Here is a 27,417-nt window from a genome sequence, read left to right on the forward strand (position 1 = left end):
AGCTACATAAATTACATAAATTACATGAATAGAAATGCTAATGAAGATTGGGTGAATGGGACTAGCTGACACCCAGCTCTTTTGTTTGGTGATGACAAGGTGTCAATCAGACCTTTTCATGACCAAAACTAATTAAAGAGTTAAATAAACAAGCAAACAGAAACAGGACAAACACTTTATTTGAAATACAACAGATACATTATTTAATCATTTAAATTAACCAATATACTCTCCCCAGTTCTGACGGTAATCCAAGGGTTTAAGCAATGTCCCACCAATTAACTTTATTTAGCTCCAAAAAGCATTCATTGATGTACAAAAACGCTTCAAAACTGCACCAAAAAAGCGTCAAAAACGCCCTGCGTTTTTCCTGCCAAGGAGATGCAGAAACTCTCAGGAAATTTCTGCTGCAAATCCTGATCATGTTCACATACCCTAAAGATGCCAAATTTTTCCATCATTTCTTTAATCTGAAGCTGCTATATTACATGTAAACAAGGGCAAATTGTAATTCATCAACTAATTGTGTACATTTTCTGCGGACATTAAAAAAAAAATCCTTGATCATCACCAACAAATCTCTTCTTGTGAACAAGAATGTTCTGCAGACAATAATGTAGTCTGTATGTCGGACAATCAGACAATCATAATTTCGTCCCCATACATCTTTCACATCATAAGGCTATGTTCACCCGTTGCGTTTTTGCTGTATTTTTCTCCTGTGGCAAAGCCTGCTCACTTGGCAGTAAAGCAGCGTCAAAAAAGCAGGTTTTGCTGCGCTTTTTTGCTGCGTTTTTATTGTCTCTTGTGCATGCTGATAAAGTTTTATTGCCCGAAAAAAAGATGATGCAACTTCCTCCAGGTTTTTTGCACCAAAAACGTTGCAAAACCTGATACCCGCGTTTTTGCATTACCCATTGCTTTCTATGGGTGAAAAAACGCTGAAAGAAGTAACATGCTGCAGTTTGCAGAAATGCAGCAGTTTTCCAAATCATTCTGGAAAAAATTGTGGGTGCATCAGATTTCTGAAATCTCATAACTTTTGCTGGTACTGTAAAACGCAGCTTAAAATTTGCATTAAAAAACGCAGCACGTGGGAACATAGCCTAAAATGAGATTATTGCTTCATGTAAAACAAGTGCCGATATACTTCCTATACCATCAGTAGTCGCGTGTCCAGGCAGCATTTTGTGTGAAAGGACCCTAAATATGTGCTGCCTATCCTAAAGGTGTGTTTGAAGTGATTGAGAAGAAACATAACATACCTTGTTATACGTATAAAATAAGGCCCATGTTTGGTTTCTAAACCTGATGCTGCTTCTAATGCCGGACCTGCCTTGTTTTCATGACACAGTGATGTTCATAAGACTAAGGTTAAAGGTTTTTGTTAAATGGTACGTTCACATAAATATTTTTAGGCCATGTGAAAAACAAGGTTGCTTATCAGTGTGTTAGTTCTCATGAACGTTTTTCCACATGGACCATCTATATGTGTGAAAAAAAATCACAGCATGCGCTAGTCTGATCCATTTGTTGGATGAGTTTCAACAGTAAATTTCAATGGGTGCGTAAATAGAAGACATACCACAGATACTATCCATATGGCATCCGTTTGTAATGGATCCAACAACCATTACTAACATAGGAAACTGTGTTTAGCCTTTTATAAAAAAATTTAATGATGCACAAACAATGTCATAAAGATGTCCAAAGAAGATTGCATACAGATGAAAAACTGACAATTTTTCATACACTAGTGTGACCTTAGCTTAAGGCCTCATTCACACTTCAGTTTTTTCACATATGAGAAAAACTGACAAACTTTCATCAGTGATTTTCGTCAGTGTCATCCAAGTTTCATTAGAGTTCACCGTTCACGATTATAGGTTACGAGTGCTATCTGTGAAAAGCACAGACGGCACTCGTACACCAAAAGTTGATGTTTGAATAAGGCCTTATATGGTTAAAAAATATATATACTGTACAGACCAAAAGTTTGGATACACATTCTCATTTAAAGATTTTTCTGTATTTTCATGACTATGAAAATTGTACATTCACACTGAAGGCATCAAAACTATGAATCAACACATGTGGTATTATATACTTAACAAAAAAGTGTGAAATAACTGAAAATATGTCTTATATTTTAGGTTCTTCAAAGTAGCCACCTTTTGCTTTGATGACTGCTTTGCACACTCTTGGTATTCTCTTGATGAGCTTCAAGAGGTAGTCACCGGAAATGGTTTTCACTTCACAGGTGTGCCCTGTCAGGTTTAATAAGTGGGATTTCTTGCCTTATAAATGGGGTTGGGACCATCAGTTGTGTTGTGCAGAAGTCAGATGGATACACAGCTGATAGTCCTACTGAATAGACTGTTAGAATTTGTATTATGGCAAGAAAAAAGCAGCTAAGTAAAGAAAAACGAGTGGCCATCATTACTTTAAGAAATGAAGGTCAGTCAGTCCGAAAAATTGGGCAAACTTTGAAAGTGTCCCCAAGTGCAGTTGCAAAAACCATCAAGAGCTACAAAGAAACTGGCTCACATGAGGACCGCCCCAGGAAAGGAAGACCAAGAGTCACCTCTGCTTCTGAGGATAAGTTTATCCGAGTCACCAGCCTCAGAAATCGCAGGTTAACAGCAGCTCAGATTAGAGACCAGGTCAATGCCACACAGAGTTCTAGCAGCAGACACATCTCTACAACAACTGTTAAGAGGAGACTTTGTGCAGCAGGCCTTCATGGTAAAATAGCTGCTAGGAAACCACTGCTAAGGACAGGCAACAAGCAGAAGAGACAAGTTTGGGCTAAAGAACACAAGGAATGGACATTAGATCAGTGGAAATCTGTGCTTTGGTCAGATGAGTCCAAATTTGAGATCTTTGGTTCCAACCACCGTGTCTTTGTGCGACACAGAAAAGGTGAACGGATGGACTCTACATGCCTGGTTCCCACAGTGAAGCATGGAGAAGGAGATGTGATGGTGTGGGGGTGCTTTGCTGGTGACACTGTTGGGGATTTATTCAAAATTGAAGGCATACTGAACCAGCATGGCTACCACATCATCTTGCAGCGGCATGCTATTCCATCCCGTTTGCATTTAGTTGGACCATCATTTATTTTTCAACAGGACAATGACCCCAAACACACCTCCAGGCTGTGTAAGGGCTATTTGACCAAGAAGGAGAGTGATGGGGTGCTACGCCAGATGACCTGGCCTCCACAGTCACCAGACCTGAACCCAATCGAGATGGATTGGGGTGAGCTGGACCCCAGAGTTAAGGCAAAAGGGCCACCAAGTGCTAAGCCTGTCAGGGAACTCCTTTAAGATTGTTGGAAGACCATTTCCGGTGACTACCTCTTGAAGCTCATCAAGAGAATGCCAAGAGTGTGCAAAGCAGTCATCAAAGCAAAAGGTGGCTACTTTGAAAAACCTAGAATATAAGACATATTTTCATTTGTTTCACACTTTTTTGTTAAGTATATAATTCCACATGTGTTAATTCATAGTTTTGATGCCTTCAGTGTGAATGCACAATTTTCAAAGTCATTAAAAAACAGAAAAATCTTTAAATGAGAAGGTGTGTCCAAACTTTTGGTCTGTACTGTATATTTGGAAAGAATATCAAGAGGCAGCACTCCAAAAATATTATAGAATAATGGACTTCAATGAGCCCAAAGGCAACGTTTCGCTTCACAGAACCTTTCTCAGAACTAATATATATATATACATACATACATACACAGTACAGACCAAAAGTTTGGACACACCTTCTCATTTACAGCTTTTTCTGTATTTTCTTGACTATGAAAATTGTAGATTCACACTGAAGGCATCAAAACTATGAATTAACACATGTGGAATTATATACTTAACAAAAAAGTGTGAAACAAATGAAAATATGTCTTATATTCTAGGTTTTTCAAAGTAGCCACCTTTTGCTTTGATGACTGCTTTGCACACTCTTGGCATTCTCTTGATGAGCTTCAAGAGGTAGTCACCGAAAATGGTCTTCCAACAATCTTGAAGGAGTTCCTAGAGATGCTTAGCACTTGTTGGCCCTTTTTCCTTCACTCTGCGGTCCAGCTCACCCCAAACCATCTCGATTGGGTTCAGGTCTGGTGACTGTGGAGGCCAGGTCATCTGGCGTAGCACCCCATCACTCTCCGTCTTGGTCAAATAGCCCTTACACCCTGGAGGTGTGTTTGGGGTCATGGTCCTGTTGAAAAATAAATGATGGTCCAACCAAACGCAAACTGGATGGATAGCATGCCGCTGCAAGATGCTGTGGTAGCCATACTGGTTCAGTATGCCTTCAATTTTGAATAAATCCCCAACAATGTCACCAGCAAAGCACCCCCACACCATCACACCTCCTCCCCCATGCTTCACTGTGGGAACCAGGCATGTAGAGTCCATCCGTTCACTTTTTCTGCGTCGCACAAAGACACGGTGGTTGGAACCGAAGATCTCAAATTTGGACTCATCAGACCAAAGCACAGATTTCCACTGGTCTAATGTCCATTCCTTGTGTTATTTATCCCAAACAAGTCTCTTCTGCTTGTTGCCTGTCCTTAGCAATGGTTTCCTAGCAGCTATTTTACCATGAAGGCCTGCTGCACAAAGTCTCCTCTTAACAGTTGTTGTAGAGATGTGTCTGCTGCTAGAACTCTGTGTGGCATTGACCTGGTCTCTAATCTGAGCTGCTGTTAACCTGCGATTTCTGAGGCTGGTGACTTGGATAAACTTATCCTCAGAAGCAGAGGTGACTCTTGGTCTTCCTTTCCTGGTGCGGTCCTCATGTGAGCCAGTTTCTTTGTAGCGCTTCATTGTTTTTGCAACTGCACTTGGGGACACTTTCAAAGTTTGCCCAATTTTTCGGACTGACTGACCTTCATTTCTTAAAGTAATGATGGCCACTTGTTTTTCTTTACTTAGCTGCTTTTTTCTTGATATAATACAAATTCTAACAGTCTATTCAGTAGGACTATCAGCTGTGTATCCACCAGACTTCTGCACAACACAACTGATGGTCCCAGCCCCATTTATAAGGCAAGAAATCCCACTTATTAAACCTGACAGGGCACACCCGTGAAGTGAAAACCATTTCCGGTGACTACCTCTTGAAGCTGATCAAGAGAATGCCAAGAGTGTGCAAAGCAGTCATCAAAGCAAAAGGTGGCTACTTTGAAGAACCTAGAATATAAGACATATTTTCAGTTGTTTCACACTTTTTTGTTAAGTACAGTCATATGAAAAAGTTTGGGCACCCCTATTAATCTTAAGCTTAATGTTTTATAAAAATTGGTGTTTTTGCAACAGCTATTTCAGTTTGATATATGTAATAACTGTTGGACACAGTAATGTTTCTGCCTTGAAATGAGGTTTATTGTACTAACAGAAAATGTGCAATCTGCATTCAAACAAAATTTGAGTGCTGGGGTATGACCGATCAGCGATTACACAAGTACATAGCAGGGGCACATTTATAAGATTATCTCAGCATAGGAACATTTTTTAACACATCCTAGTGTGGAAATTATTATTCAATAGAACTTTGAATAATAATAACTTTGTTCATGGGGGGAAAAAAAACCTTAAACGTTTCCATGCAGTTTCTGAGCTAGACTGGATATACTATGAAAGGCTAAAAGAAGAACAGCGGCACTTGTTAAGTGTTTTCTTTAAATAAACTTGTTAAAAACTCCAACTCATTGCTTCCTATAGGGCTTACAAGACAATTGAGGACGAAGATTTAAAGTTTCCTTTAATATATGGAGAAGGAAAAAAGGTAATGGATTTATCATTTACTTAGTAGTATCAACTGACTGCATGCTAAACATAAGCACCCTCAAACCCTTACTTTTGTGTCTTAAACATTTGCTGTTAGGCCCTGTTCATATCATAAAAATGGCCTCTGTTTGACGTTTATGCCTGGGAGATGTTTCCCGACTTATACCTACTATGGATGCAATACAATGATGTCACTCATAGGTTCCCATGTTAAAAATGAATACCATGTTGTATACTTTTTTTTTCTTGATGCCGTTGTATGGAATTCTATAGTTTACTATGCTATTGTATATCTTTTTTTTTTATTCTTGCGTTCTACAATTGTATACTGTCCTGGCAAGACACTCGTTTGACCTCCTCCTGGTTTATGGAGCGCTACACTACTTAGTGTGTACGTAGGGAGCTTTTTCTGGCAAACACTAAACAGAAGCCAGTAGCATGATGTAAATCGTACCTTACAAAATTAAGACCCCTCAAGCTTTATTATAAACTCGCACAGAATATTCTAAATATTAATCCACTGCATGATCTTGTGTTCTTATGATTCAAATAGATGTCTGCCAAAGAATCATTGAGTAAAGCAGAGTAAAGTGTTGATGAACAAAAGATAATGCCACGCTAGTAAACAGTATGGCGCTGTTGGTAACTAGTTCTTACACACTGCAATGTATATAGTATGCTTTTTTTTGTTTTATAAAACATTAAAAATATTGGCTTATAAGATTAGAGATTTATCTACTAGCTGACGTGATATAAAATCTCTATGTTGACCTAGATAGCCTCTTAATAAGCAAAAAAGTATATCCAGCTCTTTATATGAAAGACTTGGAGGTTGTCTTCTACTTTAGCATTGATGAGCTATACTTAGGATAGGTCATCAATGTCTGATTGGTCAGGGTCCTGCACCCCCGCTGATCATCTGTTATCGGTGCTGGCGGCGGCTGGCCAGAAGTACTCACTTGTAAAGCTGGCCGTCTTCTGATTTGATTTGAATAGTAGGCGGATGTGTAGTACCAAGTCTCGGCCAGCTCTGCAAGTGAGTATTTCCGGCCGACACAGATAACAGCTGATTGGCGGGGGGTGCCAGATGTCAGACATTAATGAACTATCCTAAGTAGAGGTCATCAAGGCTAAAGTAGTGGACAATCTCTTTAACTGCCATTTCTGTCGTCCGGAGTGCACTCTTCCCTGCCGATGGTTTGTGATTGACAGTTTGGTCCACTGCATTGTTGAACCACTGGCCCGAATAATGCCTTTTTTCGATGCTACAAACAGAGGCAGCTGTGCCTCTGCAGCATCTGAGGAGCACAAGGGGAACTGAAGATGGCTGGATTGAACAATCCTACGAACTTCCGAGGCGTTCTTGCAAGATCTTTGAGCAAAGAGTTTATAAGCACTGGACTTCTTTCCTTAGACCATCAAACAAATGATCCAGGAGAAGGGATACAGGCCTGAACAGGTCTTCAGCATGGATGAGATTGGATTATTCTGGAAGAAATTGCCATTGACCACATACTTGATGAAGGTAGAGGCCAAAGTTCCTGGATTTAAGGCACAAAAGGACAGAATCAAGCTCATTATGTGTGGGAATGATGCTGGCCATTTGCTCAAACTAAGCCTGAATTAGAAGTCTGCAAACCCCAGGGCCCTCAATAATAAGAATGCCCTGCCTGTTTATTGGATGCGTAACTCCAAGGCCTGGATAACCAAAGTTATGGCATCCAAGTGGTTCCACCGGTGTTTCATCCCTGAAGTGGATAATTACCTTCTCAACCCAGGCATTGAATTTAAGGTGTTGCTGTTCATGGACAGTGCCGGAGGGTACCCCCTAGATCTGTTGTATGATGGTGTGCAGATCGAATTCCTCCCTGCCAACACCACCTCCCTCATAGAACCTATGGACCAAGGCGTGATTCGTACGTTTAAGGCCTTCTACACACTTAACGCTCTGCAACACTTGGTCAATGCAATGGAGATGATTGAGGACTTCACCTTAAAAGAATACTGGAAGAAATTCACCATATCATCATACCTTACAATAATTCAGTCTGCCCTCGGAAAGAAATGAAAAATGAAACTCTCAATGCATGCTGGAAAAAACTATGACCAGATGCAGTCCTCGACACCAAGGTCTTCTCGCCGGAGGAGATTCACAGTGAGGCTGTCAACAAGGATGTGAGACAGGCAAAATTGCTTGGGGGTGAAGAATTTGAGGATTGCACCGAAGAAGTCAAGACACTCATCGATGCCCACTCTAAACCCTGATGGATGATGACTTGCTTGAGCTGATCATTCAGTAAGTGAAGAGGAATCAGCTCAAGAACAAGAGGAGGAAAAAGGTCTTTCAGTTGAATGTTTTGGAATAACAACTCAACAGCAGCTGCAATCCTACGTAGAAGAGTGGGATCCCTATTTTGAAAGTGCTCTGAAAACGATAAATTGCTTAAATTCAGTCATGGAGACATACAAAACCCTCTACACAACTAAAGAAAAAAACAGTAACAGTAGAGCAAAATAACTTTGTTCTGCAATCGGAAACCCAAACTCTCACTCGAACCACCCAAAGAAGCCCTGGCAGAAGTAGTCCTGGCAGAAGAGTCTCCTCTACCTGAAGAGGGAGACTCTGAGGAGCTGCAACTCCTCAAATGGGGTCACTTTGCAGGGTTTTTGCTGTTCTGGCTCATAATGAGATCTGCAAACTATTCCATGGAAATCTCAGCTCCAAAAGTCAAATAGTGATTCTTCATTTCTGAGCCCCCCTTCCCTTCGGAATAGAGATTTTTGTAAAGATAGTGTAGGATTCAATTCCATTTGGAAATCTGTACTGGCAATCATTTGATGGCGGCAAAGTCTACATGTGACTGTTGAAGCCAGTGATTGGCTGCACCTGTAATTTGTGGGAAGTTGGAAAATCAACAGTGGGGGGCACCTAACCAAGGTACTCCCGGAGAAGTGAGTTATTTATCGAGTGAGTATGCACACCGCACACTGTTTTTTTTCATATTGATGTTTTATTTCACGGATGTTTTACTTTAAAAACTTTAGCTCATTGATTTTGTATTCTTGTCAGGAGTATAAAATATAACTACCAGCAATTATTTCTATTAAATGCATGATAATATATATATTTTTTTTTAATGCAGGCCCGCGTAATGGCGACAATTGGTGTAACCAGAGGACTTGGTGATCATGATTTGAAAGTACACGATTCGAATATTTATATTAAACCATTTTTGTCTTCAATTCCTGAGGCAAGTGCAATTCGATTAGTATCTAAGATAAAGAAAGACAAATGGTGGTCTTCATTCCAAGTATTTTATGGTGTTTATGTAATGCATATATAAAGAAAAATTACAGTATTATGGGTAATGTGTGGTGCCAGATTCCTAAACTCTGCACACTTTGAAAGTACAACTTCTGCACCCACTGTATGAGTTTTACATATTCCATCACTTAAATTTATGTTGGGCATATCAGATATAAAGTGTAAGGCCACGTTCAGTATTTGGTCAGTATTTTACATCACTATATGTAAGCCTAAACCAGGAGTGGGTGATAAATACAGAAGTGATGACTTGTTTCTATTATACTTTTCCCCTTATTGTTCCCCTCCTGGTTTTGGCTTACAACAAAACCTGATGTAAAATACTGATCAAATACTGAACGTGTGAGCGTGACCTGGTGAATTTGCAGCAGCATGCCTGTGTCTGCCTTTATTTCCTTGCTTCTCCTCCCATCCCTTCTCCATAGACTTTTATGGGCAGCAACTGTCATGACATCCCTCAGTGAGCCGAAAATCTGTATTCACTAAAGACAAAAAATTGAGAGAATGGTCAACCCAGAGGATAAAGATTTCTGTGATATTTCAAAATTGTTGTATATTACAAAACTGTTTGTTTTTGCTATTTTTTATCTTCACTTCTACAGTTAAATAATTAAAACCACAGTTACTGTAAATTTGAACATTTTTGATTGAGTGATTTCCATCAGATAATTATAGATTGTTATAGATAGTGTAAATAATATTAATTACATGAAATGTCCTATATTAATCCAATGCTGGTCACTTCACCATCAACAAACAACCACAAATCCAGATCAAAATAAAATAGACGTATATAAAAGATATATATTTTATTTAATCCAATTAATAAAACCAGTTAAAAAGACAGGGCAACAACCTCTACAGAAGGAGTGACACAAACATGAACTGGGAGGAAAAATTAACCCCCCCCCAAAAAAGGCCAAAAGATTAAATGGTCACTTATGAATAAGTAATTCATTAAAATAATGCCAGATACGTATACATAAAATATTCTTATTTTCTAAGTGACCTAAATCATAAACATAATAGTAACCTAGATTGTTAAAAGTTAACCATAATCAATATTTAAGAGTTTATTACTAATGGCCAAATTCACACAATACAGCCTAAGATGCAAAGATTTTAAAGTACCCGTGCTTCAGTGATTATAATGGTCATATGTGTAAAACACTACTATGTCATGACATGGACCAGGCCTAGGAATACTGGTAAACGGCAGACTAATCAATCAATGTACAGGGTAAAGTTACCTAGTCAGTCCGCTGTGTCCTCCCCATCCCAATGTAAATAATATGTATGTATTAAAAATAAACCCACCATGGCATGTTCCACAACAAACACTAGATGCATCAGGTGCACCTAGCACAACATTGCTGCAAGGGTATATACTCTCTAGTAATACAAATAATGGGATAATTATGGATAGTGGATAGCCGCCCAATCAGAGTTGTCTATTCCCAATGTTACATGTACTGCACCAATATTATTAGATAAAAAAAACTCCAAAAGCTGCAGATATATTAAAACACACAGCCAAAATATCCATAGTAAATCACAAGTCTTATGCATTTAATATCACAACGGAGATAAGTATATGTGCAAAGCAAAAAAGGCAACTTATTAGAGCAGGTGAGCCAATTGGAATATCTTGTTTCTTTTGTTCTAATTAAAGAGAGATTTGCAAACAAAAAAATATGCAGGTGAGTGGAATATCTCATATCTGATAAGACTTCAAAAACCTTGCCATGGCAAAAATGCTAAACTGGAGGGGAATGGCGAACAGGCATAAAAATACATAAAGCATAGTAAAAGGAGCTTGATGGGTGTAAAAATGATCATGTTACTAGCCTCTTTACTAGTAAAGTCTGGTTGGGGGCACTTTCTCAAAAGTGATCATGTGGAGTGGACTTGTGACTCATGGGTAGTAACAGAAAAAAGCCATATTTATATTATCATGGCAATTATGTTATTTATATTGTGCTGTAAATAATATAAGAATATAAAAAATATTAGTATGGGCTACATACACTTAAATGCATAAACCAATAGCAGACACAAAGAAGGAATGAAAGGAGAAATATATGGAGAATAAATATAAACAAAGTTTGAATTTCACATGACCAAATAGGTAGTAAAAGGGAAACTCTAGTGTGAGAAACAGGAAATAATGTATTATAATGCTATGAGCTACTGTATAATACCCCCTGGTGTATTATCGTAAAGGTGCCGCATCCTAACAGATGTGTAATAGTGCAGTTCATGCAATGCAGTAGTCATGCGCTGATTTGAACAGTGTTTGTTATGTATGATTATGGTGGTATTTGACCAAACTCCCAATTTTTGCATGATCACTGAATATCCCAACCTTGTGTCCTCTGTTTTGAGAACCTTAAATCTCCCATATAAGAAAGGCCCACAAGTAGCCCATTCCAGCTTTGTGCAGGTCTGTGATCTTGTCCCTGACCTCTTTGGCCTTGCCCATGTTGTAGAGGTTAGAGTCTGACTGAGTCTGTGGACAGGAGTCTTTTATACAGGTGACTGTGTAAGATAGCTGTCTTAAATGCAGGTAACGAGTTGATTAGAAGCGTCTAACTGGTCTGTAGGAGCCAGAACTAATAATGGTTTGTAGGGGATCAAATACTTATTTCTCACTGCAAAATGCAAAAAACATTATCTAATTTATACACTGTGATCTTCTGTATTTATTTATTTATTTATTTATTTATTTATTTTTTTTGGGGGGGGGGTGGGGGGGCGTATTCTATCTCTCAATGTTAAAATTAACCTACCCTTAAAATGATAGACTGTTCATGTCTTTGTCAGTGGGCAAACTTACAAAAACAGCAAGGGATCAAATAATTTCCTTCACTGTAACTGTTCACAATAGCAATAATTTTGACCAGGGGTGCCCAAGCTTTTCCATGCCACTGTAACGGAGGTTTATATTCAGACAGTGCTGGCTCTGGGAACACCACCTCTGTAGATCAACATAGCCATGGCATTTAGCCACATCAAGGGTGCACCCGCCATTTGCATATTACAATAAAGCTCCTTTTGAGGAAATATAGGAACAGATTGAAAAACGCTGAGAATGATTTTTACCATTGCTCCATCTTCTAATAGGCTATGTGGTTAGTTTGAAATGTAAATTTGAGGCAATACTCCCTTTAATAACTTTGTTTTTAGGCTTTATACTGCATAAAAGTGAAGTTTTATTCTAAGCATTGAACTAATTCATCAGTATGAAAGGCCTCATCGCGATTCTGGTCAATTGGTAACGTTTGACACAATGCAGCAGTTGCAAGTCTAAAATAAGTGCACCTATCGTAAGCAGACCATGCTGTTGACAGTTGTTTGATAACCATTTTGTTTTTTTTGGGGGGTGGACTTTTCTGCATCTAAATTATTAATATCAAAAAAGAAGCAAGACAAAAATATATCTCATACCCTACCATAATTATATATAAATGTAAAGCAAAGTTGCATAATAAATATAGGGTACTTAGTGAACTATTTTTGATCAAAAAAAGTATACAAGCCGTCCCACCAGCGGCAAGGTGACCCTAAATTGGGACGGTACCTATACTGCCTATATTAAAAACCTTACTGTATATCAAAGTTGAAGTAATGCATATAAAAGGGTAGACAAATAGGACCGGGTCCCAACTCCAGACCACCTAGGCCCGTGGTAAGCTACATATATACCAATCAGCTCAACAAAGGGCATGCCACACCCTTAAATTGCACAGAATGCAAACAAGTCAAAAAACCAGACAATGTGAACTGAGGTCTAAGATGGCAGACATACAAGAAACAGAGGCATGTTCACACTAGCAAAAAAGAAGCAAGACAAAAATATATCTCATACCCTACCATAATTATATATAAATGTAAAGCAAAGTTGCATAATAAATATAGGGTACTTAGTGAACTATTTTTGATCAAAAAAAGTATACAAGCCGTCCCACCAGCGGCAAGGTGACCCTAAATTGGGACGGTACCTATACTGCCTATATTAAAAACCTTACTGTATATCAAAGTTGAAGTAATGCATATAAAAGGGTAGACAAATAGGACCGGGTCCCAACTCCAGACCACCTAGGCCCGTGGTAAGCTACATATATACCAATCAGCTCAACAAAGGGCATGCCACACCCTTAAATTGCACAGAATGCAAACAAGTCAAAAAACCAGACAATGTGAACTGAGGTCTAAGATGGCAGACATACAAGAAACAGAGGCATGTTCACACTAGCAAAAAAGAAGCAAGACAAAAATATATCTCATACCCTACCATAATTATATATAAATGTAAAGCAAAGTTGCATAATAAATATAGGGTACTTAGTGAACTATTTTTGATCAAAAAAAGTATACAAGCCGTCCCACCAGCGGCAAGGTGACCCTAAATTGGGACGGTACCTATACTGCCTATATTAAAAACCTTACTGTATATCAAAGTTGAAGTAATGCATATAAAAGGGTAGACAAATAGGACCGGGTCCCAACTCCAGACCACCTAGGCCCGTGGTAAGCTACATATATACCAATCAGCTCAACAAAGGGCATGCCACACCCTTAAATTGCACAGAATGCAAACAAGTCAAAAAACCAGACAATGTGAACTGAGGTCTAAGATGGCAGACATACAAGAAACAGAGGCATGTTCACACTAGCAAAAAAGAAGCAAGACAAAAATATATCTCATACCCTACCATAATTATATATAAATGTAAAGCAAAGTTGCATAATAAATATAGGGTACTTGGTGAACTATTTTTGATCAAAAAAAGTATACAAGCCGTCCCACCAGCGGCAAGGTGACCCTAAATTGTGACGGTACCTATACTGCCTATATTAAAAACCTTACTGTATATCAAAGTTGAAGTAATGCATATAAAAGGGTAGACAAATAGGACCGGGTCCCAACTCCAGACCACCTAGGCCCGTGGTAAGCTACATATATACCAATCAGCTCAACAAAGGGCATGCCACACCCTTAAATTGCACAGAATGCAAACAAGTCAAAAAACCAGACAATGTGAACTGAGGTCTAAGATGGCAGACATACAAGAAACAGAGGCATGTTCACACTAGCAAAAAAGAAGCAAGACAAAAATATATCTCATACCCTACCATAATTATATATAAATGTAAAGCAAAGTTGCATAATAAATATAGGGTACTTAGTGAACTATTTTTGATCAAAAAAAGTATACAAGCCGTCCCACCAGCGGCAAGGTGACCCTAAATTGGGACGGTACCTATACTGCCTATAGTGTGGTCTGGAGTTGGGACCCGGTCCTATTTGTCTACCCTTTTATATGCATTACTTCAACTTTGATATACAGTAAGGTTTTTAATATAGGCAGTATAGGTACCGTCCCAATTTAGGGTCACCTTGCCGCTGGTGGGACGGCTTGTATACTTTTTTTGATCAAAAATAGTTCACTAAGTACCCTATATTTATTATGCAACTTTGCTTTACATTTATATATAATTATGGTAGGGTATGAGATATATTTTTGTCTTGCTTCTTTTTTGCTAGTGTGAACATGCCTCTGTTTCTTGTATGTCTGCCATCTTAGACCTCAGTTCACATTGTCTGGTTTTTTGACTTGTTTGCATTCTGTGCAATTTAAGGGTGTGGCATGCCCTTTGTTGAGCTGATTGGCATATATGTAGCTTACCACGGGCCTAGGTGGTCTGGAGTTGGGACCCGGTCCTATTTGTCTACCCTTTTATATGCATTACTTCAACTTTGATATACAGTAAGGTTTTTAATATAGGCAGTATAGGTACCGTCCCAATTTAGGATCACCTTGCCGCTGGTGGGACGGCTTGTATACTTTTTTTGATCAAAAATAGTTCACTAAGTACCCTATATTTATTATGCAACTTTGCTTTACATTTATATATAATTATGGTAGGGTATGAGATATATTTTTGTCTTGCTTCTTTTTTGCTAGTGTGAACATGCCTCTGTTTCTTGTATGTCTGCCATCTTAGACCTCAGTTCACATTGTCTGGTAAATTATTAATATGAATAAATCTATAGTGATAATTTTCTATATGTATTTCCTCTTCCTCAGTGCTATGTAGGATTCCTTTCATGTCTGAATAAGTCAGGAACTAAGTATTCCTGCTAGGATCCACTTATAAGACATTAAAGGGGTATTGCATTTTCCAAGATCTTATGCAAATATGTAGTAGGTTTAATAACAATAATGTTATTAGCAAATACCTCCAATTAGAAATGTAGTGTAGCCACTAACAGCTAACTGTCACATTCTTAGCAATCATAACCACTGATACCTAAGCTAGTGCAATGCCCTGCACATGGAGTAAGGGACATTATCAGAGCTGCACAACATTTCTAATTGGAGGTATTATTATTATTATTATTATTATTACACCTACTACATATTGGGATAGGATCTTGGGAGATGTGAGTACCCCTTTCAGTATTGTATGTTAAGTAGTAATTTATACTGGAATAGTCTGCATTTCTCCAACCTACAAGACTGTTCCATAAGAGATGCACTTGTAGGAAACGGTCTTGTAAGAGTAATTTCATAGTCAGAGCTTAATTTGCCTAAACCTATAGATATCCAAAATAAATTTTAGATGATATAAAGATTCTAAGATAAATTATATGACAAACTATAGGTGAGGATCAGTTAGAGAAAAGGTATAATAAATGCAGAATTGGTGCACTTGCTTCTATCACCCACTCCTGGTTTTGTCTCCCACTTCTGAGAAAAAAAATGCTGACCAAATACTGATAGTGGGGCCGTGGCCTTGGGGTTTGCCACTGTAGTTGTAATCAGGATTACCTAGTTATGGACCCACTCAGATGTTTTGCTCCCCCAGAGGTGAACTCCAAGCTACGCCTCTGATCCCAATACTTGCTTTTATTTTTTTACCTTGGCTTGCATTAAGACGATTGTAAAAAGGTTCTTGTTTCCATAAGAAACACAATGTTGTTGTTAGGCTATGTTCACACATTTTTTTTTTTTCAGCGGTTTTTTATGTGTTTTTTATGCAAATTTGCAGCTCCGTTTTACAGTACCTGCAAAGTCTATGAAATTGCAGAAATCTCATGCTTACATCTTGTTTTTTTTTTTATTAGGCTTTTGTGCTTTGCGTGTTTTTTTGCAAAATAGACCAGGTCACTTCTTTCAGCGTTTTTCACCCATTGAGAGTAATGGGTGGTGAAAAAAAACGCCTAGTATGAACATAACTATCAGGTTTTGCTGCGTTTTTAGTGAAAATAAGCAAGTACAACAGTATGTGAAACACATTTATTTTTGTGATTTTACCTTCTTGTCTTGGTCACTGAGATGGTAGTTTGTATTAGGAGAGTTTAATTAAATTAGTGATGTGTACAGTGTAAACATTGCCTGAGCTACCTGTGAGATTGAACAATACCTGTGGCCCAGTGAGGTGTGAAATTGAACAATGCCTGTGCAACTCAATGGCAGACCATAGTGTGAAAGTAAATAATGTTCTAGAAATCTCTATGCACTGCCAGTGTCTTAGGTAAACTATTCCTGAACAATTCACCTCCCCCACTGTTACATTTAAAATTCTGGTTAATATGGTTTCACATATGTCTTTGGTGGAAGCAAAGCTGATCTTTGGGATCCTGAAAAGCGCACCGAAAAACACACCAAAACCTGTGTTTTTTTATGCAGCTTCTTTCCTGCCAAGATATCCGGTTTTACTGCAGAAAAAAAACACTGAAAAAAAGCAATGTGTGAACATAGCCTTAGTATTTATACATGATCGCCTCCCTCATTGTTCAAATTATATAACTATATTCGTATTGTTGCTAGAATTCATCCTTAAGTGAAACATTATGAAGATAGAAACTGAATTAGGGCAGAGACAGAAAAATCGGTCCGCTTTCATCTGTGTGTATGGTCGGGAACAAAAGGTCTGTTTACAGTGACCTACCCGCGGCACAATATGATCGTCGATTGGTTAACTTTTACCAGTCGGAGGTAATTTTAAATGCTTGTGTACACAGGCAGACCGAAGTATATGATTCACACTGAGCGATCTCAGCAGTGTGTCCTGATCATTTTTTTTGTGCTGCACAAAAGATTTTACCCAATGAATTAGCGTCTTGCTCGTTCATCAGGTGATCAGCAGCCTGTTTACACTGCAAGATAATCATGAAACAAGCGTTTTTGACAACACTCGTTGCCTATCTTGCACTATTAATGACCCTTAACAGTGGCTGTTCCTGTGTTATAGATTAGGGCATACATGTCAAACTCCGGCCCATGGGCCAAATCTGGCCCTCTGGGTCGTTATATTTGGCCTCCGACACCAGAACAGAGGACTATGTGAGGCTCATTATACTGTATTGAGAACCATGCAGGGCCTATTATTTTGTATGGAGGACTATGTAAGGCCCATTATTATGTATGAAGGACTATGTGGGGCTCATTATACTGTATACTGGTTGGCCTGCAACTTTGTCTAAATTTTTCATTTTGGCCCTCTGAATGTTTAAGTTTGACATCCCTGGATTAGAGGAAAAGGAAGTTAAAGGGAGTTTGTCAGCACAGAATGACTGTACAAACCACATACAGGAGCTCATTCCAACAATCGCATGGCCAAACATTTAAGCTCACCTCCCCATCTGCTTGTTTTCCATCTACAGGTGCAGTTAATTTATTTCAGTTCTTCAATACAAAAAGTGAAACTCATATATTATATAGAGTGATATAGTGATCTATTTCAAGTGGTTATTTCTGTTAATGTTAATGACTTTTGTGTTTTCATTGGCTGTAAGCCATAATCATCATCTCAGTAAATTAAAATTAACAAAAAAACACCTGCAAAGGCTTCCTAAGCATTTAAAAAGATCCCTTAGTCTGTTTCGGTAGGCTCCACAATCATGAGGAAGACTGTTGACTTGACAGATGTCCAGAAGGCAGTCATTGACGCACTCCACAAAATCCCAGAGTTCCAATTTTCATTTGGAAATCAAGGTCCCAGAGTCTGGAGGAAGAGTGGAGAGGCCACAATCCAAGCTGCTTGAGGTCTAGTGTGAAGTTTCCACAATCAGTGAAGGTTTGGGGAGCCATGTCATCTGCTGGTGTAGGTCCACTGTGTTTTATCAAGACCAAAGTCAGCGCAGCCATCTACCAGGACATTTTAGAGCACTAAATGCTTCCCACTGCCGACAAGCTTTTTGGAGATGGAAATTTCATTCTCCAGCAGGACTTGGCACCTGTCCACACTGCCAAAAGTACCAGTACCTGGTTTACAAACAACAGTATCACTGTGCCTGATGGGCCAGAAAACTCGCCTGACCTTTACCCCATGGAGAATCCATGGGCTATTGTCAAGAGGAAGATGAGAGACACCAGACCCAACAATGCAGATGAGCTGAAGGCTGCTATCAAAGCAACCTGGGCTTTCATAACACCTGAGCAGTGCCACAGGCTGATCGCCTCCATGACACATTGGCGCATTGATGCAGTAATTGATGCAAAAGGAGCCCCGACCAAGTATTGAGTGCAGTTACTGAACATACATTTCAGTAGGTCAGCATTTCGGATTTTAAAAACATTTTTCAAGCTGTTGTTCTAAAGTATTCTAATTTACTGAGATAATGACTTTTGTGTTTTCATTGACTGAAAGCCATAATCATCAACATTAACAAATAAACACTTGAAATAGATCACTCTATTTGTAATGACTCTATAATATGAGTTTCACTTTTTGTATTGAAGAACTGAAATAAATTAACTTTTTGATATTCTAATTTAGTGAGATGCACCTGTACCTCCGACCTTCTCTGGCTCCATAGCAGTCAATCAAAGATGAGGGTGAGGGAAGATAGAGGGAAAACAAGCAGGTGGGAAGGCGCACTTACATGTTTGGCCCCACCATCCTGCACCGAGCCTGTTCTTGGTTTTATCAGTCATTTTGTGCTCACATACTCCCTTTAAGTTGATTATTAAGTGCAGTGCATTCCTGCAAAAAAAAAAAAAAAAGATTAACTAATTTCCCTGTATTCTAACTGCTAGCGCTGCTACTGTTCTTTGCCTCGCCCCAATCACTTTGTGTGACTCTACCCTATAAATGAGTGATGGCAATAAAGCTGAACATTTCTTTACAAGGAAACCAGTGAAACTTATTAATTATCTCAAGGAAATTGAAAACTGACCCCATCAGTAATGAAAAAAACAAACACATTTTGTCTCGGTCTGAAAACCCTTGGGAAAAAATAAACTCCTATCATCAGGGAAATGATAACATCAGTTTCTTATTATTTACTTGTAAGATGTAGGAAGTTAACATTCTTAGAATACGCTTTAGGATGTTTGTGTTTGAAGTTAGAGATGGTTGATCCCACCTGGAAAAATACTGAAAGCGGCATTCACTGTGCAGATGGAGCGCAGACACGACATGGGAATTGAAAAACAAAAGGTATTGAAAGGCAGGAGACCTTAGAAGGGAGAATAAAAAGAAAGAGGATCTGCTTGCAATCAAATCACTTTTTCTAAGTTCCTGTATCTGTTTTGTGGTCAAAATATCGCTTAAGTAGACCCGAAATTTAGCCTTAATTGTTCTTGTGTTCTGTAATTCTTCTACAAATTGCATGAACATTCTTCAATCAAGGTAAACTACTACATAGAATAAACCACTATTACTTTGTTTGTACCCAACCGTAATTGTGACCTATAAGAGCACTGTTATCAGAGCCTGTAAAAAGCAGGAGTACTTTGAAGGATAGTATATTCACTTTTTTTTACACTTGTAATCAGAAGTGTCTTTTACCTCCTAGATTTAGTCCAATAAGAAAATAAAATTCAGCATTTACCCTATAGAAAGTAAATCGTAATAGTACATGTAAATAACCTAAGGTACTTGGTTATCACTATTTTGATTAAATCCACACAAAAGTCATCCCACCACGACAAGGTGTACCCAGTTGGGACGGCCCTGTCTCTATTATTAAAACCTTACCATGTGTCAACTGACCTCAGTGTGGATAAGGGTGGATAAGGGCAGAGCAGGATAGGAGCCCATTAGTTCACATGTGTCCATAGGAAGGTATATAGATGAAATGCCTAGCTCAGGAAGGGGGGACCACACCCTTGTTTGTACAAAGTACAAAAAATTAAAGCAAAACCAAAGAAATGAGCCAGAACATAAATTGATATATGTGTAATACATAAGAGCACGTTCATGCTGTGGCCATTTCACAGACGAAACCCAAGAAGTAAACAAAATGAGCATATACCCTGTAGTAAGTAAATAGTAATAATGCATGTAAATGACCGAGGGTACTTGGTTATTACTGTTTTGATTAAAAAAAAAAAAAGCTCAAAAGCCACCCCACCATGACAAGGTGTACCTTCCGTTATATTTGATATAAGTGTAAAGATTATACTGTGGAGTAGTGTCCATTTGAGTTAGAAGGCTCTTTATGAAAAGGGTAAGAAAGTTGTTCATTTCTATCCAGTTTACTATAGCAATGTCAGATATTATTGATGAGCTATTTGTGCAACTTCAATATTCAGTAGTAACTGCTAATTGATAAAATTGCATACAGTATGTCTGAATGTGCTATATTTCACAAACTACAAACCATAGTCATTTTATGAGAAATACCCTTTTGTATGTGTTCGCTAGTAGATGAATGTTCAGATTAACCCAATGTAAACCCGTATTTGAGATATGAATCCATAGAACTCTGTATTGAGACTACATTATTTTATTAGAAGTAAAGGCTGAAATGCAAACTTTTGGCTATATATGATAGTAAAATTTTAAGTACCATGAACATGCCAAAATAGAAGATTAATATTTTGCTTTTACAAAATTTGAATTTATTTAGAGTAAATGAAAAGTATATTTTCTGTATGTGTGGTGTGTAATCCTGGTGGGTGTGGACTCGCTGCTCCACGGGCCGGGCTTTCCCTGCAGTGGTGTAACGAAGTGACTACCAGGTATTCACTAGAGCCTCTGATGGTGAGGGTAGGCTTTGCCGCCGGTAGTCACCAGATACCACTTGGGGACAGTCCACGGGTCTGCAGCAGCTGACCAAAAGGTCAGAGACGCGGGTACGAGGTAGAGGTGAACAGAGGCAAAGACTTAGGCTATGTGTGCATGGTCACGATTTGAAGCAAAAATTTCCTGTGCGTTTCCACTTCTCCTTGGCAGGAAAAATGCATGCGGATTTTCCGCACATTTGACGCGTTTTTGATGCGGTTTTTACATGTGTTTTTGAAGCAATTTTGTACATCAATAAATGCTTTTTGGAGCTAAATAAAGTTATTTGGTGGGACATTTCTTAAACCTTGGATTACCATCAGAATTGTGGTGAATATATTGGTTAATTTGAATGATCAGCACTCAGCAGCGAATTGGGCGCAGCGTATTTTTGTTGCCTCCAAAACCTGGTGTTCTAATGCCGCCCTTTTGTTGTCGGTACATGTGAATCCACCGCATATAATGACACTTTAATCGGTCAAAATCTGTAGTGGAGACTAGCGTGTCCACTACAGAAATTGACATGCTGCGGGTGAGTTTGGGTACATAGCCACGATCAGGAGCCGCTGCGTGTTTATACTCTCGTCAAACCCACAGCGTCCAGATGTTACAGCACAGTGGATGGGATCTCTAGAAATCCCATGTCCACTATGCTTGCATCAGAGGCTGCGAATCACCCATGGACACTGACATGCGGCTCGTCTTTCAGGACCCCAGCATGTCAAATTCTCTTGCGGAGTCGCTAGTCTCTGCAACAGAAATTTGACCACTAGAAAGTATAGAATGCAGTAAATACACATGCTTCAGTGAACACATGTGGATTTACCTGCGTTCAATAGAATGCAACGTTTTGAACGCAGCAAAAAATATGCGTCCAAAGTGCTGCTGTGTTCGGATCGTGGGCACAGAGCCTAAATTTTTTTTTAATGGGGTTGGGGTTCATGTCAGCCTTGTATTGGCAGCTGACGTGAAGCCCAGGTTAGTTAGTACTAACTGTGTAGTAAAATGGTCGCCACCTTTTCAATAAAAACACGGCCAGAATTAAGTATTTTAATGAAATAAAAAAACACACAGTTCTACAATTTTTTTTTTTATTACCCTCTCAGCCCCCGAATCCCTCGATCTCCTGAAAAAAAACAAAAACGTAAAAAAACAAACCACCATATCCCTCACCTGTCCGCCGCCAACGAGTGTCCCACGACAACCCGTGTCACTTCTACAGCAGTGACATCCGCAATCACTGATGTCACTGCTGTAGAAGACAGCAGTGTATACTGACAGGGGTGTAAAATCACCCCTGTCAGTATACATGCTGCTGCAGGAGGTCACTGGGGTTCATCAGCTGAAGATCAGCTGATGAGCCCCTCTGAGCTCTCACCGCCATCACCCTTGGAACTTTCTTCTGAAGGTTCCCACGGAGAGATCACATGACTGATCAGCTGATCGCCCACGTCACCGTAGGTCCTGGCAGCTCAGTACACTGCTGGGAGCAAGCGCGCTCCCACTGTGTGCCGCCAGGGGCAGCACATCGCCGCTGGGGACCAGGAGGACACCGGGGGCGCCAGACAGGTGCGTGTAAAGGTTTTTTTTTTTTTTTTTTATGTTTACTTTTTTTTTTTCTTTTTTCACAGCGGGCTGGGCAGAGCAGACTACTGCACCTCCCAGCCACGCCGCTCTCGCTGTTTCTCAGCGGGAGCAGCGGTCGGATGAAAGGAGTAGTAGTTCTCCTCTCCCGACCTGGGTATCACCCGCAGCGTGTTTCCGGCGTGAATTCACGCCCATTGGCTTTAATTGAAACCCAGCAAATTCGCAGGTATAGATATTGTACCTGCGGGTTTTCTGCAGTTCAGTGCAAGTCAGTGGGAGCGATTTCTCGGCGGAAACGCCCGAACAATGGTCATGCTGCGTTTTATTTCTGCAATGGTAATCCGGAGCGGAAATTTCCACATCATGTGCACAGCACATCCGTACCATTGCTGTACCTGGCAGACCTATTAGCAAGCGTTTTTGCGGCGAGAAAACCGCCTCGAAAACATCAAAAATGCTTCGTGTGCACATAGCCTAAGTCAGACAATCCAGGGTCAGGGCAGCCAGCACGAGTTTAATGTACGTAGCAGAGGAGCGGAGAAGTCAGGGAAAACGGGTAGGCAAGCTGAGTCAGAAAACAGGAGAGACAACAGAAGAGTGCACCTTACAGGAATCTAGACAGAGACTGAACTAGAACCTTAGATCAGATGAGGAGTGGTGGGAGGAGCTGCCTAATATCTCACCTGCTGGCAGGTGATAGGCCGGAAAAGCAGATCTCTGCAGGACAGAATGGATACAAATGTCTGCAGAGTTAGGCCTCGTTCCCTCATGACTCACAAACGGCAGAGCTGTGAAGTACAAGGCAGCTGAGAGCGATGGTCAGACACTGGGTGGAACAGAGCAAAAGACAGTGAATGGGGCGGGGCTTAGAAGGCGTGCAAGTAGCTGGCATAACAGTACCCCTCCCTTACGCCCCTTCCTTTTTTGGCCAGACCGACGAGACTTTTCTCAAGAATGAAATCCCAAAAACAATGGAAGCAGATGCAGCCAAATAAATAATGATGATAACCTTTATTATAAAATAATCCAACATAAGCGTTAAAGAAGGGAGAAATGTGACAGAAACACCACCTATCCAGGGAACAGATCAACAGGAAAAAGTGAAAAAAAAATACACACACAGTCCTAATAGAACATGCATGACTCAAGACTTCATATCATACCGAAGCCATTGAGTGCCATAGACAAGGGCACAACAGAGTCCATCAGTAGTATCCTACAGTGGTTAATGCACAGTATAGATCAGTAGTGAGTAAGAGAAGTCACATATTCAATAGATCGTAAACATCTGAACAATCTGGAGGAAGGCAGCCAGTCCCCTTCTCAGGCTAAAACTGCTGTCTGCCAACACCATTTCAGTTAGAGGGCTTAGCGGTTATTATATCATAGCCCACTACCGTGAAATGGCAACAATTCTGTTGGTTCACTGGCTACTTTTTCAAGTATTAATGGTGATATATTGATAATAAGTATTGCCTATGGGTCCAAAAATGAACACCAGGTGAACCTAATGTGCAGTATCTACAAAGCTTTATCATCAGCCTTTGGCTGACCACCTCACATGCCAATGAGCAAGCCACTCCTGTTTCCAACTTGGCAAGACATTTGTCCAATCGCAAGTCTAACGAACACCAAACTGTGCAATTTTATTATTTTCGCTCTAATTTGGGACGGTTTCTTGGCAGCTGGAACTGGGGCTTTAGTCAGGGAATAATGAACAGTTACAAATATCAGTTTTTGCATCAAAACCTTCAGGCCTCTGCTAAATAGCTGAAGATGAAGAATTAATCTGTTAGCATGACACTAAGCATGGGCCCAATTCAACAACAGAATGGCTTTACTAGAAGAAGACCGCTTTGAAATGACCCAGCCAGAGCAGGGACCTGAATGCAATGGAAAATCTGTGGGTTGACCTGAAGAAGGCTGTGCACGAGATGCCCTCGTAAACTGAAAGATTTGGAGCACTACTGCAAGAAAGAATGGGCAACGATTGCCAATTCTAGATGTGTCATGCTGCTAGACTCGTACCCAAAAAGACTGTTGAAGTACTCTTTGAATTTATGACAATATTCAAAGTATTAGTTTCATATTTATATAACCATATCATTTTAATTCTTTATTTTTATTTTTCTACCTAAAAAGCATTCAGTTTGTTTTTCAATTGAATTGTACAGATTATGGATTGTTCACTACCAGGACAGCCCCTACTTGATCTAAATGTTTGGCCCCACTGCTGGCTCCGTTCCAGCAGTGTCGGCACTCGCTGTCTCTGGGCTCCCGTGCGTGCGAGTGCGGTGCCCAATCAGCGCTGGTGTCGCTGTCCCCGCCTCATGTCGAATTGAACATGGAGCTGAAGTCCAGGCTGCTGCTGATCTGACTTCTTCATGTTCAGTTTGTCTGAAGGCTGAGCTAGTGGTGCCAGTGCTGATTGTGACACGTGTCCACGTCGCCCAACAGCCGCACGGGAGCCCTGGGACGGCGAGTGCTGACACTGCTGGAATGGAGCCAGCATGGGTGATGAGTATAATCTTTATTTTACTGAGGCCAAGCAAGGGGTATGAGAAGGGGTTGTCCAAGTAGTAAACAACTTCTTTAAAGGTGGATAAAGTTCTGAAATCATTCTTCTTGGCAGGAATTTTTAAAATTGCAAAAACCTGGCATTCTAATGGGGGGAGGGCTGGGTGTAGACTTTTATATTCACTGTATACACATAGACAAGACAAACGTTAATTATACAGTCTCAAAACAGACTGCATTACAAATTTATACTAAAAGTATATGTTTAACTGGATTCATTCTGAACTGGTGTATACAGCTACAATATATTTGCAAAGTGGAAGCTCCTCTCTGTTCCCTGCAGCGTATAAAAGTCAAACGAAGCTTAAAATAAGGTATTTGATCCTTATGCTAAACAGTAAGCCCATTCACCTCGACTGGATAGCAAAATGCATGCAAAGTTATCCCTGGAGCTTATTATTTGTTCAGTAAATCTGATCCCTGGCTAGATGAATATTAGTCTGATGCTCTGATTGAAAACATAGGAAATATCACCATGTCATGTATTAGGTATTATGTATGAGTTTTTATATTATTGGATTGAACACAACCCTCCTTAGTTAGAAGCTGGTTGATGAATTTAATATAGGAGACTTTAATGTATGGCTTGCCAGAATTAATTTAGGTTAATCCTAGGTTGCATCAGTCATTTTTATGTACCCAATATAAACAGCAGTCTTACTAAGAAAGTGAGATAGACAAGACCCCAATCCCTGTTTATTCATGGTTCATGAAGAGCCTGTTAGTTTGATTTAAAGAGTACCTTTCACCAGTTTGAGCATGTTAAATTAGCCACATAATGGAATAATGGCTGTAGAGCTGAATTAAATGTAGTTTTTATTTTCTAATTTCTCCTCTCCTTTGCCGAGATATCAGCTTGTTACATTTTAAGTTATAAATCCAAAGGGGCATTACCAGAGATTCTGCTCTAGTGGCATATACCGTATTTTGCGGATTATAAGTTGCACTTTTTCCCCCCAAATTTGGGAGGAAAAAGGGGGTGCGTCTTATAATGCAAACTTACGGTTTTACAGGGGGGGGGGCGTTGGATTGGGGTCCCAGAGGTTGGTGGCGGTGGTAGCGGGGCGATGCTGCGTGTCCCGGCGGTGAGATGCTGCGTGCGGTGGCGATGAGATTCTGCGGCCCCGTCCTCCAGAAGCATGCGTCTCCCGAGATCTCGATCTGCGCATGCTCCGGCGGCCATTTTGCCGAAGAGCAGCTCTATGCACGGGACAGGGGACTTTTACACCGCTCACCACCAGCTTCTGGAGGACGGGTCTGCAGCATCTCACCGCCAGCTTCTGGAGGACGGGGCCCGCATCATCTCACCACCACCACCGGGGCCCGCAGCATCGCCCGACTCCTGCCTCCGCAGCCACTCTCAGGTATGTGTGACCCATGCAGGCAGCAACGTACAGGGGGAAAAATGTCCTCACAGTACCTTGGAGCAGGTTTCACAGTGTGAGACATGTAATGACCGACAGTCTGATCTCCTCATTGGTCTCATTGCAGAGATTTGTGTGATTACAAAGTGCTGGGAGTAGAACAGAGATTTGTGTAATTATTAACACTTCTAAAGCTTTCATCTCAGGCGGTCAGTGTAGCAGAGCTGAGCTTTGTCACATTCAAACACTTCTAGGAGCTCTCCTCTTACAGTGCTGTCATCTCTGCTGTATCCCCTCCTTCAGCTTTCATTTCACAGCAGTGAGTACAAAGTATTACTAATCCTGGTCATCCCTGCTCTGCTCCCAGCATTTTGTGATCACGCACAGCTATGCAGTGAGACCAGTGAGGAGATCATACGGTCTGTCACTACATGTCTCACACAGGAGAAAGACCTGTTCTAAACTTATCAAAAAGTTAATTTATTTCAGTTCTTTAATACAAAAAGTGAAACTCGTATATAATAGTCATTACAAACAGAGTGATCTATTTCACTTGTTTATTTCTGTTAATGTTGACGATTATGGCTTACAGCTAATGAAAACACAAAAGTCATTATCTCAGTAAATTAGAATACTTTATAACTGCAGTTTGAAAAATGTTTTTAAAATCCGAAATGTCGGCCTACTGAAATGTATGTTCAGTAAATGCACTCAATACTTGGTCGGGGCTCCTTTTGCATCAATTACT

At 40.0% G+C, this 27,417-nt stretch overlaps 1 protein-coding gene across 2 annotated transcripts in view; it reads left to right on the plus strand.

The window, feature by feature from the left end:
• Positions 1-27,417, plus strand: part of PPM1H (protein phosphatase, Mg2+/Mn2+ dependent 1H) — a 229,476-nt gene that overhangs the window by 137,094 nt on the left and 64,965 nt on the right. For both annotated transcript variants that reach the window (XM_073651589.1, XM_073651590.1), the window contains exons 7-8: positions 5,730-5,793; positions 8,939-9,046. In XM_073651589.1, the coding sequence (XP_073507690.1) occupies positions 5,730-5,793; positions 8,939-9,046 (172 nt within the window). The remainder of the gene's footprint in view (positions 1-5,729; positions 5,794-8,938; positions 9,047-27,417) is intronic.

Source organism: Phyllobates terribilis, unplaced genomic scaffold, assembly GCF_046119375.1.
Source record: "Phyllobates terribilis strain yellow unplaced genomic scaffold, ASM4611937v1 Scaffold_11__3_contigs__length_659146591, whole genome shotgun sequence".
In the NCBI taxonomy this organism is placed as follows: Eukaryota; Metazoa; Chordata; class Amphibia; order Anura; family Dendrobatidae; genus Phyllobates; species Phyllobates terribilis.